Here is a 15,194-nt window from a genome sequence, read left to right on the forward strand (position 1 = left end):
AGGTAAGTCCATGATAAATTTAAAAACTTTGCGGATAAGTCTCTTATAAATTTAAAAACTTTGTAGTTTGGTCCTAATAATTTTAATATATTTGTAGGTAAGACCTTATTAAATTTAAAAACTTTGCAAGTAGGTCCCTTATAAATTTAAAAACTTTGCATGTAGGTCTATTATAAATTTAAAAACTTTAAAATTAAGTCCTTAATAAATTTAAGAACTTTGCACTTAAAGTTTTACTAAATTGAAAATATTTGCAGATAGATCTCGGTTAAACTTTACAACTTTTCCAGTAGCTCCATGATAAATTTAAAAACTTTGCATATACGTCCAGGATAGATTTACTATGATAAATTTTAAAACATTGCAGGAAAATCCTGATAAATTTAAAATGTTCAAATCCAATTCTCTCGTGACATGTTCCTCAAAAAATCCGATTCGTGCGGACTCTTCCCCCAACTAACGAAGAGATCTTGACGGAATTGCCACATATGAAATTGAGCACAATTTTGCAAAGAAATAGCCCGCTTGTTTCTCAAGAAGAGATGCGAAACATGCTCAATATCATTTGATTGAATAATTGACCCAGTCCCTTGTTGTAATTAAATTTAAAAACTTTGCAAGTAGGTCACTTATAAATTTAAAAACTTTGTAGGTACTTTTCTTATAAGTTTAAAAACTTTGGTGGTAGGTCCCTGATAACTTTAAAATATTTATAGGTAGGTCCCTGTTAAATTTAAAAAGTTTGCTAATAAGTCGCTTATAAATTTAAAATTTTGCAAGTACATTCTTTATAAATTTAAAATATTGGTAGGTAGATCCGTTTTAAATTTAAAAAGTGATGTAGGCCCTTGATAAATTTAAAAACTTTGCAAGTAGGTCCTTTATAAAGTTGAAAATTTGCAAATAAGTCCCTTATAACTTTAAAAACTTTATACATAGGTCCTAGATAAATTTAAAAAAACTTTGCAGGTAAGTCCTTGATAAAATTTTGTAAATAGGTCCTTAGTTAATTTAAAAATTTACAGTTAAATCCTTTTATAAATTTAGAAATTGGTAGGTCGTTAATAGATTTAAAATATTTGTAAGCATGTCTATATTAAATTTAAAAATTTTGAATATATATCCTTTATAAATTCAAAAACTTTGCAACTAGTTAAATTTGAAAACTTAGCAAATAATAACAAATAACAAGTAAGTCCATAATAAATTTAAATACTTGTTTTGGAGATAGATTAAGTACGTTGATAAATTGAAAAACTTTGCAATGTCTTTCATAAATTTAGAAATTTACAAATAGATTCTTTATAAATTTAAAAATAACTTTCTTAGTAGATCATGAAAAATGAATATTTTGTCAATATTAGTTATTTCTAATAAAATAAGTAGATCACAAACTTACGGTATGAAATGAAATTAACATTAACTATATTTCCATAGATTATTTTTGTTCACTCTTGCATTCATTATGGTGTATTTATTTTATTATGGTGTGTAGTAATATATGCATGAATTAGATGTTATACCCTTACCACCTCAGCCCAATATTGACTTGGGACTATGGCTCATGCTCATAAAAAACCACAGCCTAATCAGGAAATATTAAATATTTTCAATGCAATGTCCATATAGGAAGAAAGATTATCCAAAGACTACAACGGCATTTGTAATGCGATGGTCATCTTTTCGAATTCGATAAACGGTAATTCTTTTTACATAATTGATAATATATTTTTCAAAAATAAAAAATTGGGGGAGTTCCATCTCTTCATAAGATAAATCAAGAAATTAACTTATTTTTTGTATTTTATTATATATATTCTGAAAAACTACGACTAAAGAAATTATTATGTATATACTGCAATCGGAAGACTACATAAATGATGTGGTGTATTCTGCAATAGGAAGACTGTTTCACAGATTAAGATATTCGATCTATACATAATTCATTTTTTATTTTCGTTTAAATTTTATCAACTTATAAATTCAAATATTTAAATCGTATTTAAGGCATTTTTAGCAAAATTTCCTTCCAGAGTATTTTAAAATTAATCCTTTCATTTGTAAAATTAATTTTAGAAAAGGACGAGGCCACCCAACTTTATTGACCTGGGTCTTATACTCTGTATAAACGAGATGAAAACTCAAGTCAATCACGTACACGGTTCAAATCAGAGGACGAAGAAAAATATAATAACATAATATTTGGTTCCTATAATACCATTAGGTCCTATAATAATTTAATTTAAATAAAATAAACAGACAAAATTAAAAGCCAGATAAACCTAAATCTGCAGATAAAAAACAGAGTTCAGATCGGTTCCACAAGAAGATTCAATTTGAAGAAAAAAACATGTAAAAAAAGCATCCAATGTGACCCTAACTCAAATTTACACAAAATAAAAATTATAACATTGGAAAGGGGAAATTAAATTAACATAGCGGTTGTAAAAGTATTGAGATGTGTGGTGGAATTAGTAGACAAGCAGCATTAACGCCGTTCATCTGTGGATCCACCACGGCAGTTGTCTGGCTGCCTGCTGACGAATCAGCTCTCACTTTACGCACCATAGCTCAAAGACCTCTCCACGTTATCGGAGAGGCCTACGATACAAGGTGCATCATGAAAAAAACCCTATTCACCAACCATAACATTTCCGCAGATGAAAAAAAAAAAAAAAAAACAGCCAACGATTCAAAGGGAAAGAAAACGGATTCAATAAGTGAACAATAAGAAGACGATAATCGGTATATTTCAAAAAACAAGAACAGAGATTGGCTTAGCACAAATAAGGTGTGAAATGGGATAGAAGCGTAAACACTCGATGGTTGCTGCCGAGGAATGTTGATCCAGAGCTATCATGAATTCGATTGCAGCTGCTCTGGCTAGGGTTTGGATTGGGAGCGCTAGGACTTGAGAATATATAGCGAGTGGAGCCGCACCCAGGGTTTGTATTTTGCCCTTTTCTATAACTAACCCTAGTTTTCGTAACAAGAAACTACTAACATTGTTATTTTATTAATTTGAAATTCGAAATGATGTTTTACGTTTTTATTTTCTATATTTACTTTCAGCCATGTTTTTTTTTATATTTTGTTGTACTTAAAAGAGAGATCGCAAAGAAATTATTAAAATTAAAAATGAAAATAAAAACAATAAATTCGTTTTAATACATTTTTGTAAATCAAAAAGTAAAAGTGTAAAGCAAAATTAAGATTGAAAATTGTTTTCCTATATTAAACAACTATACAAATAATTCATAATATATATATATATATATATATATATATATTTATTGAGCACTACGAGAAATATTATTCGAGATAAAATAAAATAAAATTCTTCAAATATTAAGTTGGATCTTTCAAGATTTAATTGTTAAACTTTTGATGAAGATAAAAGAAAGATTTATTGTGAAAATATTCATTAATCCATAACTCAATAATAATTATAAAAAAAGTTAAGTATATATTCATGAGAGATTTTCAACTTTAATGACGAGTTATTATTTTTTCAAGATGTTACGTCATTTGGATAACCTATAATTAACTTTTCATGATATATTGTTTTAGGATGTGATGTTTAAAATTCTCATTATTTTGCAAATGAAACATTTTAAACTCTTAACTTGTCTTATGTTCAAACATTAGGAATGGATATACAAATGGACCAGACAATTGAAATATTGTGTCTATCTTAGTATGGATTAAAAAAGTGGTTGAGAGTTTGAGGATGCACAGATCTAAACCTGTGTGTACAAATTGGGTACATCAAATGAAGATTTCAATTACCTAATCTCCTAATTCAAAGAAGGTAAAAGGGAAATTGAAGACTATTACATATGATTACGAGGTAGAGAACATCATGTAAGAGGTGACACATAATTCATCGAACTTGGTGCATGATTTTAGTGTTTTTAACAAATTCATGGTAGATCTTGAACATGCTCACTAGAAGGCTTTGAAATGGGTATTGAGATATTTAAATAAAACAATACATTATAGTTTGGTGTATAAACAATCAACCCACAATTGAGGTGCCATAGAAAGGTTTGTGCTTGTAGACTCTGTCATGTTGATATCAAAAGTCACTTTTTAGGCTCGTATTGTTTAGAATTGTAGTTTGTTAAAAAGCTTGTTTGCAATTAGCGATGGTTTTATCTATTACCTAAAAAGAGTATATCGTCCTCACGAAAGGAGTGAATGAGACATTGTGGTTGAAAGGGATGATGATATGAGAGTCGTGTATTGTGTAGAATTGTATGACTATTCGTTAGAGGTGGCAATTAAGGTCTGGCCTATCGAGCCGACCCGCAAAAAAAATGCGGGGCGGGCCAGGATAGTGAGCCCACAGGCCCGTAGTGGCCCGACCCACATAAACCTGCAACCCGCGCATACTAGCCCACAACCCGCATAAAATTAAAAAAAAAACTTTCACTTATGTATATTAATTACTTTTTTTATAGACTCTTGCATTAACGTTTCAAATTCTTGTATAACTGGAAAAGACAAGTATTATGTATTTTTTATTTTTTTAATGTGCTAAAATTGGAAGAATACATTGTGTATGTCATAGTATGAATATGATGAAAATGTTAATTATCAATTTATCATCCAATTCCCCAAAGTCTTTACTTAATTTTGTGAACTTCTTAAAGTTTCCCTATTTTTAAACATTGAAAGTTTTATCATAAAAATTAAAAAAATAATTTTTAAAATTTTTAAAAAGTTTTAAAACCGCGGGCCAAGGAATATGCGGGACGGACCAGTGTTTGCAGCCCTAAAGTGTGTGGGGCGCAGTGGGCCAGCCCGTGTTGTGCGGGCCCCATGCGGGTCAGGCCTAAACGGGTCAGGTCGGCCCGCATTGCCACCCCTACTATTCATTGTGACAGTCAAAGTGTCATACATCTAATCATTATATTTACCATAAGAGAACTAAACACATAACATTAGACTACACTTCGTGGGGATGTTGTCCAATATGGGAAGGTTAGAATCGAGAATATAGTCTCTAAAAAGAGAATATTATAGATGTGTTTACAAAGTCGTTATCAATATCAAGATTCAAACAATGTCTAAAGCAATGATGGAACTAAGACAAAAATTTTAGGGGGGCCAAATCATATTTTATATATATAAAAATTATTTTTTCTAACTAAAAAAAAAAGTTTTCATTTTCTCTCATCATTTTCTTTACTCAAACTAAATCTCACCTATTTAGGAAAAAATAAAATTATGAATACTCAAAACTAAATCTCAAAACCAACATTCAATATTTCAAGAAAATCAACAACTTTTAAATGGCTAGTTTCCCTTACCTTAGAGTGGATTCCTAATATTGTTCTCACCTGGCACAACTTCAGAGCCTAAAATAGTTTTACCTGTACAAATAAGAGTTCAATCAACAATTAAATTATGATTTTATGATCATTAACATATAAGCTTTACCTATACAAAGAAGAATTCAATCAATAATTAAATTATGATTTTATGATCATTAACAGATAGAAATCTGCTTATAATGTAAAAACGCCACATACAAGAGGAAAATATATTGTTTTGAAGAAAAAAAAAGGGTAAAAAATTAACTTACTCAAAAGAAGAAATTGTTCGATCCAAAATGTTTCTTAACTCTTCAATTTTGCTTTGGTACAGCTTGATTTTGAAAATGATAAAATACTGAGGGTGAAAATTGAGATAAAACTAAGAGGTGAGAAAGAGATGGAACTATAAAATAGAGAAGAACCAAATAAAGAAGAATAATAAATAACATATGAGGAGAGAGACGTAGTTTTCAAATTTTAGATTTTTTTTTAATTAAATTAATATAAATAATAAAATATAAATATAAATATATTTTGAAAATATATATATAAAAAAAATGAAATAAAACAATGTTTGGGAGCCTCCCCTCTCATTTAAAAGGTTTGTCACTATTCTAAAACAAATTATTTTTTCATTTTATGATACAGGAAGGTGATGCCCAAAGTTCTTCCATAATTTGGAGTTAGGGTGGAGAATTCTAATGATTGACTCTAAATCATGATTTTCCGATAAAGACTACAATGTCTGGTAATGTTAAGTCTAAACATACCGTCTAACACATTATCATTATCTTATGTCTGAATTAATAATGTTTGGGTGTAACTATCTTAACAATATCTATTATTTTGTTGCTTAGGTTCTATATATAAACAATTTGCGTGATACACTATATCTTGTGATAATGATCTAATGTACAAAACATAGTAATGAGAATAGACATGACTGACGCCAAGCCCCTAATTTGAAGTACCAAGTGTTCTTTTAGTTGTGGTTTCAAATAGTCAACAAGCCTATTTGGCACTTACCTCTCTTTTCTCTTTATCTGATGTGGATCTTCTCTGTCACTCTGCCACCTAGTCTTCCATCTCTTCTCTCTTTCTCTCACAACCTAATTTCGTTCCTTCACCAAACTGTTATTTTTTTTTTTTTTGGCGTTAATGAATTCAATGACAATGGCAATTCTGTGGTGACAATGGCATGCAAAAGGGAAATATTATTCTCTTTGAAGCTAACAAGTAAGCCAGAAATATTGAAATCTTTGTTAATGAGTCATTCTCTGTTTAAGTTTCTGTTTTATTAAGTTTTTGATAGTCTAATTTTTGGGTACTACTTCTTCAAATGGAAGCATGAACAATCCTATGTAATGGTATAGCTACATTTTTTGTACTGCTTCTTCTGAGTGGAAGCATGAACAATCTTAATGATGAATGAAGTTTACAATTTACTGTGTCATTACTTCTTCTAAAACTTATGAACAATTACCACGAGCTTAGTGTATATAAACTTTGATATATATAGTACAATGTACAACAATGTCACAAATAAAATATATCTCTCAAAATTCTAACTTAATTAGTTATAATTGTGGTACTCAAAATAATTTTGTGCATTGCACGGGTAAAAACACTATTAAATAGCATTCAATTTCTCACACAGGCGTACATAACAACACAACTGAATGACTATTTTATCAATGATGGTATACGCAGATAAAGAACAAGAAAATTGAATATATCCAGTTTACCTTTCAAGGAAACATCTCACATTTACAAACAATAAAGGAATCAAACACAATAAAACCCTTTTAAGTTCTTTACAATTCACGAACCTCGTTGTTATCTTATCTCCTAATCTTGGATATAAGCCAACTTTTCTTCTTAGAACCTAGTTTCTTGTGGTAAGAGTTTAAAGTGAAAAAGAAAAAGGGAGAAGGAAATCAATATACATTTTCAAAAGTGACAACAAAAGATTATACGAATATGTGAAAGTTAACCAAGGACTATAGTCAAATCATAGAGCTGAAAGTTTCAATGGGATCAGATTCTTCAAGCAAGGAAGCTGCTTGGAAGCAATCAGCAGCATCAGTTATTCGACCATCAGCTTTGTGAGTTAATCCCAAGTAATACCAAGCCATGCGGTTGGTGGGTTCTATTCTAAGTGCATCACAAAGTAGGCATCTAGCAACAGGCGCAGCAGAAATAAAGTTGATTTTCAGTATCAAAGAAGCCATCAAGATCTTGCTTGGCACATAGTTTGGTTCAAGCAGAACCGCATTCAAAGTAGCAATGAGAGCTTCTAAATGTTCTCCACGACCTTCGAACATAATAGCTGGGACAATCACATTCAAAAATATGAAATGTCAATTTGATTAAAACATGAGGGAAAGCACAAGTTCAACGTGGTAAAGTAAATTGTTGACAACAAAAGAATTTGTTCTTGCCTTCAGCATGCGTTGTTGCTGGTGAGAATTCCTTTAACTCTTTTGCCTTTTGCAAACAGATTTCGGCATCCTTCCAATGAGAAAGGCTTGCATACAAATTTGCCAGACCATGCCAAACCTCAAGTTCGTTTATCTTACCATCCTCAACCTACAAAAGAGTTAATAAATTAAATGTAAGATTAGCCTTGAAATCTACATTTTATAATTGAAGAGTTTCATATTAAGCAATTAAAATATCTATAGAAAAAAATGCATTTCCTTTGTTAAATAAAAACTTCCTTTTTATGTATGGTACAATGTGTGAAGAATATCTTAAAATACTCTGAAGTTTTATTTCTTAGGACTAGTTTTCTTGTTTCCTTAGTTTTTTTTACCTTGATTTAAGCGTAAATAAGCATAGTGTTTTATGTTTTTCCGTCATTAAACACTAATAGAAACTGGAGTTTGACAATATATTCCCATGTTTAAGGAACATTGCCGCAAAACTATGACATGACAAGTTATGATGAATGATAAGACTTATGTTTAACTCAACAAAACAGAAAAAGGGAGAGAAATAATGAATGAAATTAATTGAATGTGGTTTTCTTATGTTATGCATAACACCTAGATATAGACTCCCACTAGGCTAATGGGGACAATTTCCAAGGGAGAGTAATGTTATCTATGAAAACTAAATGCATTTAACATGTGATACATAAACTCATTAAACATGTAAAACAAAATTACTCTAACAAAGAGCTTTGAATTAACAAAAATATTAGAGGAAATCTAATTCCCTCATTACATGTCATCCAATTATAATGATAATATAAAGGCAAACCCGTCACCTGGGGACTCATTGAAGTCATTTAATCATATCGTTAATAAAATCCACCATATTCACATCAAAGCTACATATCATCATCACTATTATTTGATACAACATATCGATTGAATTAAATTTGAAGATAATATATTCCTCAGAAGAAGAGAAGATTGCACAATCATACCTGTGAACCTTGTGTAGATGGCCCAGGTGATTTCTTCTGGGCTTGAACCAATGCAAGAAGGTACCGATAAATTTCAATAGCATCCATGGGTTTTAATTGGGAGATCTTCAACTTGGCTTTCAGTCTGAGTAATGGCCCTTGCTCCCATTTTGCAGTCTCGTCTACAGCTGCATCAGTGACCACTTCGGCCTCTGCAAATCTTTTTTGTGCAGACAAAACTAGAGCAAGCAATCTCCAACCTTTCAATGTAGAGCCACCAGTTTTGTCAAAGAATTGTTTAGCACATGATAAAGCAACAGTTAAATTTCGATGCATAGCATATTGAATAGCCAATTCAAAAATGAGATCAGAATTGTTTTGCTCCAATCTAACTGCCTTCTCTAATGATTGTAGAGCTTTGGATTGAAGGTTAGACCTCTCATGGTCAGAAGAACAGACCCTAGCCTGTTTTCCTAGGCAAAGTCCCAACATCCTAAGACCCACACCTTTCAAATGCTCATCTAATCCTCGAGCATTATTGATTGCTCTTTGTGCATAACCTACTCCCTCAGCACCAAGATGAGGATCCTCACTACAAATTTTGGCAGCCAATAATAGTGCTATTAGGTCATTTGGTCGTTCATGCTTATGCAAAGACATCCTAAGCAGATTCAAAGCACTTTTATTTTCTCCAGCTCCACAATTACACAAAGCTATAAAAGTCCAACGATCAATGCGATGATATACACCAGGTATCAACTCTTCAAATTGCTTTGTTAAAATAGAGGTTTGTCCACATGTTGAAAGTGTGAAAGTCAGGTGTTCCATAACTGCAGGATCCCACTTTATCTTACCAAGGATGAAGTTTCTCAAAATAATCATTAAAAGAAGAACTGCCTCTTCCAGATTGCTTTTGGGTACATAAGATCCATCGGTCTTGTTAGGTGGACTTGCCTCCACTTCGCTGTACAACAAAAACACAGCAAGTGCCTTCTGAATTCTTGCACAAATTTCATTGTCAAGGTTCCATTGGCTAAGTAGGGCATTCCTATAAGCAGACAATGCCTCATCATAGCGACCAACCTGTTTCCAAAGCTCTGGAAGGAGCTCCACTAGACGACCGGCTATCTCCTGTGATTTATTGTCGGCTTGTGTATCAAATGTACCCTGACCATATGTCTTCTCAACACCCTCAAGAACACTCTTGCACTCATCAATAGCTTCTGTATAAATCCATGAAACAAGTTTTTCAATGTATTAATATCCCTTAGAATTTGGTTTTTAAACAAGTAATAGTGTTGTGTAAAAGGAATGGAGGATTCGCCTCATTTACAAAGAAAAATCAAACCACAAGTAGAAAACAACTTTCAGTAGTTGAAATAATGGTTAATACCGGTACATTTATCCAACTTTTGTAGACACTTGATTCTTAGGTAGACGGCTTCAAACAACAAAGCATTCTTCACAGGTCCTTTTTCCGAAAGGGAACTTTGTAATTGTTGTATGATTGGTTGAAGATCAATTCCATCAATCACTTGAAAAGCATTTTCCACGTTACCTCTTTGATACTCTAATTTTCCAAGAACAGCCTTTGCTTCCTATATAAAAATAAAAAGAAGTGACTACATCGATTTGACTCAAAGTGATTCATCATTTCAATCCCAAAAAGAAATGAGACATGTATATTTGTATTTGTAAGAAATTTGATGGGATAATATGTCAAAAGTTACAAATTGCATCAATTTTCACTTCTTCTTTTTTTCCTTTAAGAGCTCTATTTCGCTTTAAAATTTGACAACATTTATAAAAAGTACAATCCATAAGATAAGATGTATAAGGCTAACTTACTAGTATAATATCAATACTTACCATATAGAAAGACAAAAATTATGTTCTCTCACCATTATAAATGTTATTTTGTAGCAAAGAAGTATTACACATTAAGTAAAACCACTCCAACATTTATGTCTCATAAGGTCCTACCAATTCAAAATAGTAAGTGAAGGGGGCAAATTTATCTCGGGTAATTAGTTATGGTAATGAATAATGTGACATTGTAACATTGGTTTCAGGTTGTTGGAAGATGAATATACAATTAACAAACAAAAATGAACCTCGGAACTTAGTGACAACCCATCACGCAGTGCTGCTTCTGCTTCTTGAACATTTCCTGCATCAAGTTTGGCCTCAAGTTCTTCCGCACTGATGCTATTTCCATTCGCGCAAACCTCGCGACCCTTCTCACGTTCGTTCTCCTCAGACTCCATCAATCATTATCTCACCACCTGCACCAACGTGTGTGTTAACTTTAATAAATTCAGGCATTATCGTTTAAGATGGTTATGTTGCTTATTAGTTGTTCGTACATAACATAAAGAAAGGGAAATGTTGTTGTGAACAGAGATTAATAAAAAAAAAAATGGTGGATCCAGAAAAACAAGAACATAAGAAATAGAACCTTAGCGTCGTCAAAGAAAATGTGGCTCCGAATTGCGATCTCTTGGGAGGTTTTGCTTGTTCGGTGTTAGATTTAATTTTGCAGTTTTGTTTTGTTTTTTCTCTGGAATTTTGTTTCAATGCAATTTTCAGATCCCAGGAACAAATTATTTGGAATGTTGTTTTGTCTTCTTAATCTTTCACTCTGACGAAAAAACAAATAAAAAGATTAAAAGAAAAAGAAAAAAAAATGCGGAAGGATAATTGGGCGGTCAACCCTACTCAACAAATGAATTAGTTTTAATTCCCATGCAAAATGATAAGGATTATAAAAAAATGGTTGTAAGGAACATTAAGTATTATAATAATAGTTTAGTATGTGTTCTTATAACAATTCTAGGCACATATTATATTGATATAAACCTTAAAAGTTGGACTACTAAATAAGTCTCATACTTTCTAGTTTCAAAACTAATATTATTTACATATTTTATATATTTAGAAATACTACTTAATACTTGCATAAAAATTACCAAAATTCAAAATTAAACTTCTAAAAGTATAAATATTATGGCATTTTCATAAGCAAAGTTTGAATGATTTTTAATTTCTGAAATATTCTTTTTTATCAACAAAAAGATAAATTATTATTTTATCAATTTTTTATATCTTTATAATACACTTTATTTTAATATATAATAATTAAATTCTTCGATTTTTCCTTTAAAATTGTTTAATTCCAATATTTTAAAATTTTGTTTTTTAAACTTTAAATAAAATAAGGAAAGTATATGTTTATTTAAAAGCTAAAAATATATATGTCATTTATTAAAAACTAGTATATCTACCCGTGATGCATGGATTTTAAAAATTGTAATATATTTAATAAATTAATTTTAAATTTTAAGTATAGTTAAATTTAGAATAAATATTATATTTATAAAAATAAATAATAATTTTTTAATTTATTTTATGATTAAAATATATTTAAGTTATCTATATATATTTTTAATAAAATGTATTGTATATAATTATTTGTACCCATATATAATTTTAAAAATTATACAACTATAATTAAATTTAATATAAATAATTTATTTAATAAAATTAAATAATAATATCTTAATTTTTTTAATATAAAAAATTATTTGTTATTTATATTTTTTTCAGCAAAATATATTATGTATAATTATTTTAAATAATATACTGAATTAATCAAAATTAAGAAATAAAATTTAATTTTAAATAAAATATTGATTTAACAACGTAGAAAAACATAAATATTAGATTCCCAAAAATAAATAAAAAATGATGAACAATATAAAAATTGTTGATAAGACTATTTAAAGATATAAAAGTTAGATGACACACAAAAAGTTTCTAGTTATAACTTTGTGTACCTATCATCATCATCATTAGTTAAGATTTTCAATGTCTTGTATGCGATAAGATGTTTTGGTAATTAAAAAGACTTTTAGTTTTTCATTCATACCTTTTTTAAATTTATTTGATGTTGGTGGTATGATAGTGTTGATATGGTTATATAGCATCTACACAAAGACATTTATTAGAAGATGTAAAGTTGTGTCTAAGACATTTGCAAAAATGTTCATACAAAACATTTATGGCTGGCAGAGGTTGAAGAATGTGTGTTGGAAGATTCAATATTCATTTAATGTTTGCATCAAAATCAATGCATGAGATAACGTGCACTCATTTAATGAGAGTAAATTTATTAATAAAAGTATGCAATCAAGTCATCTATTATATATTTATTTACAAATTCAAAAACTTTAATATTCCCAAATCTTTTTGAAAAATATATATTATATACTATAAATTATACATATCTATTTTGTACTGTATATATTATATTCTTGGACAATTTATTAACAACTATTTGCATTTTATTGAGCTAAATGATCCATGAAAAACAATATTTTTAATTTACTTTTGTAAAGATGTTTTGAAAAATCTAAAGGTAAATTTCTTTTAAGAGATAAGTTTGCGAATAAATAAGTAAAAACTTTGCATAAACGATTTGGTTTTATTAAATTAAACAGATTAAAAAAAAATTAGTATGTCAAATTAATTAATATACTAACATAATAAAGAAAGTATAATGGAGTGAATTTCCAAGAAAAAATTAATAAAATATAAGGTTACATGTCATTTGATATTAATATTAATATTAAAAATAATGTTTAAAAATGTTCCTGCAGAGAACAAATAAGATGAGTTAGGCACAAGTGTCACCTTATCATGTAGTTCGTTATCTCTTCAGTTGGCCTCTCCCCGGTTGATACATGTCAGCTTGAACCCAGGAGGGGTTACCTGCAGAAAAGTCTCTGAAGCTCAAGTAAGTCAAAGCTCTCAAAGAGTCAAATTAGTGATTAATGAATGCGTACCTTTAATTACTGGGGTTCACGCGTATTTATAGAGCATTAATGATGTCTGATTATCTCATGGGTCGGGCCTTGACTTAGGCTCTAACTTGGGCTATGAGTGGGCCTGGGCCCTAACCCAGGTTCTTAAGACCTATTGAATGCGGGGGCTTCTATTTCACTAAGTTTATAGGAGTTATCGGCCTGGGCTTTAATCTTACCGGGTTTGCTGGAGTAGCCGGCCTCAACCGCTTATCTTGACGATGTGTGTAGGTTAGAACCGATATAAGTTAGGCTGACTCGGCCTAGGCTGAATGCTTGGCCGCCTTGGTGCATGTATTGTTTACTTATTTGGTCGAGTCAGGCTAGGTGTGGTACACCAGTCCCCCAGCCTTGTCCGATGGGAGTTGTCGGTCAAGGGTGATATGTGTTGGTTGTGTTGGTATGCTAGCGGAACCGGTTAGGTGTGGTACACCAGTCCCCCAGCCTTTAAGTGTGATGAACAATGTTAAGGCTAAAAAGTGGTAACCGTCAGAAGGTAGGTGAAGGGTGTCAGGGGTCCAATCAAGAAATTTTGGTGCCGTCGTTTTTCAAAAGTTGTATCTTTCGCAATGATGGTGTCGATTGGTCTGGGGTTTTATTTTGGCAGGAAGAGTTATCGTCGTTTGGGGCTCTGGGCTATAAATATGGGTTTGAAAATGGGTTAAGGGTTACTTGTTTCATTTGCGAGAGTTCTGAATTCAGAGATCTTGTGTGCGTCATAATGTCCGACTAGTTCCCAAAATCAACCGACATCTTCCCGTAAAAAAGAAACCAGGTATGTCTAGTAGTGATAGCATGTCTACGTCTAGTAGTAGTGAGAGTACCGAGTCGGAGAGGAGTAAAGATAGGCGACTTGATGACGAGGGTATGAGTTCTAGGGTTGTTACAAGTGGGATGCCAATGGAGGTTGTGAGGGAGGTTCGAGAGGATCCCCCTGAAGAGTTGGAGGAGAGCAACTGGCCGGTGAAAGGCGGCTACGGGTGGGCGGCTGCTGATGTTCGTGATCAATCGTCTTTGTTCAGGTGGTCCCGTCTACTGAACTCTTGGTTAAACTGCACACCTATTATCTCCAAGGGTGTCAGTGGGGACATTGTTTCTCTGGAGAGGGTTAGTGCTATCGACCAGGTATGCCATGGACAGGAGGGGGCTACCGAAAGGTTTTTCTACATGTATATGTGCCACTTCTCTCAACTTCATGTGCGATTGCCGCTAGACGATTTTACTATGGGCGTATTGCGGGCGTTGAATGTGGCACCTACACAGCTACATCCGAACAGTTGGGCCTATTTGCAGGCTTTCCACATTTTGTGCCAGTCCTTATACTTGGAGTCCACTCCTTACGCTTTCTTGTATTTTTACGACACCAGACCTCGGCGACCGGCTACTTGGCTATCCTTGATAAGTCGCCCTAGCATCAGCAGACTGGATGCCTTCTCCCAATCTTTCAAGCATTTCAAGGATGGGTACTTCAAGGTCGTCGTCAAGGAATGAGGCAAAGCTCACTTTTTGAATGCGGATGGGAGTACCAAGTTTCCCTTTAGTTGGACCAGCAATCCTTCCCGGTATAAAGACATGGGAATTGAGGAGTTGTCGGCTGGT

At 31.8% G+C, this 15,194-nt stretch overlaps 1 protein-coding gene and 1 non-coding gene across 2 annotated transcripts; both read right to left on the reverse strand.

Annotated features, from left to right (window-relative positions):
• Window positions 1-2,456: 2,456 nt before the first annotated feature.
• Window positions 2,457-2,619, reverse strand: LOC114180010. Its single transcript, XR_003603588.1, has one exon. It is a non-coding gene; the product is annotated as a small nucleolar RNA snoR143 (small nucleolar RNA).
• A 4,405-nt stretch (window positions 2,620-7,024) lies between these two features.
• LOC114177534 (protein NPG1-like) lies at window positions 7,025-11,324 on the reverse strand. Its single transcript, XM_028062917.1, has 6 exons — window positions 11,192-11,324; window positions 10,848-11,018; window positions 10,127-10,331; window positions 8,755-9,956; window positions 7,763-7,910; window positions 7,025-7,650 (listed from the first exon to the last, which is right to left on the reverse strand). Exons 2-6 carry the CDS (start codon window positions 10,998-11,000, stop codon window positions 7,328-7,330), a joined length of 2,031 nt encoding a protein of 676 aa, XP_027918718.1. The 5' UTR covers window positions 11,001-11,018; window positions 11,192-11,324; the 3' UTR covers window positions 7,025-7,327.
• Window positions 11,325-15,194: the final 3,870 nt, after the last annotated feature.

This window comes from Vigna unguiculata, chromosome 3, assembly GCF_004118075.2.
Source record: "Vigna unguiculata cultivar IT97K-499-35 chromosome 3, ASM411807v1, whole genome shotgun sequence".
Classification (NCBI taxonomy): Eukaryota; Viridiplantae; Streptophyta; class Magnoliopsida; order Fabales; family Fabaceae; genus Vigna; species Vigna unguiculata.

Bases quoted from the DNA above. Each gene is read 5' to 3' on its own strand.
- LOC114177534 (XM_028062917.1), bottom strand. From the start codon at position 11,000: ATGGAGTCTGAGGAGAACGAACGTGAGAAGGGTCGCGAGGTTTGCGCG. The intron at 9,957-10,126 runs GTATTAACCATT...GGATTTATACAG, and splicing joins AAAGTTGGATAAATGTACCG to AAGCTATTGATGAGTGCAAG. The intron at 7,911-8,754 runs GTATGATTGTGC...ACTCTTTTGTAG, and splicing joins CATCTACACAAGGTTCACAG to GTTGAGGATGGTAAGATAAA.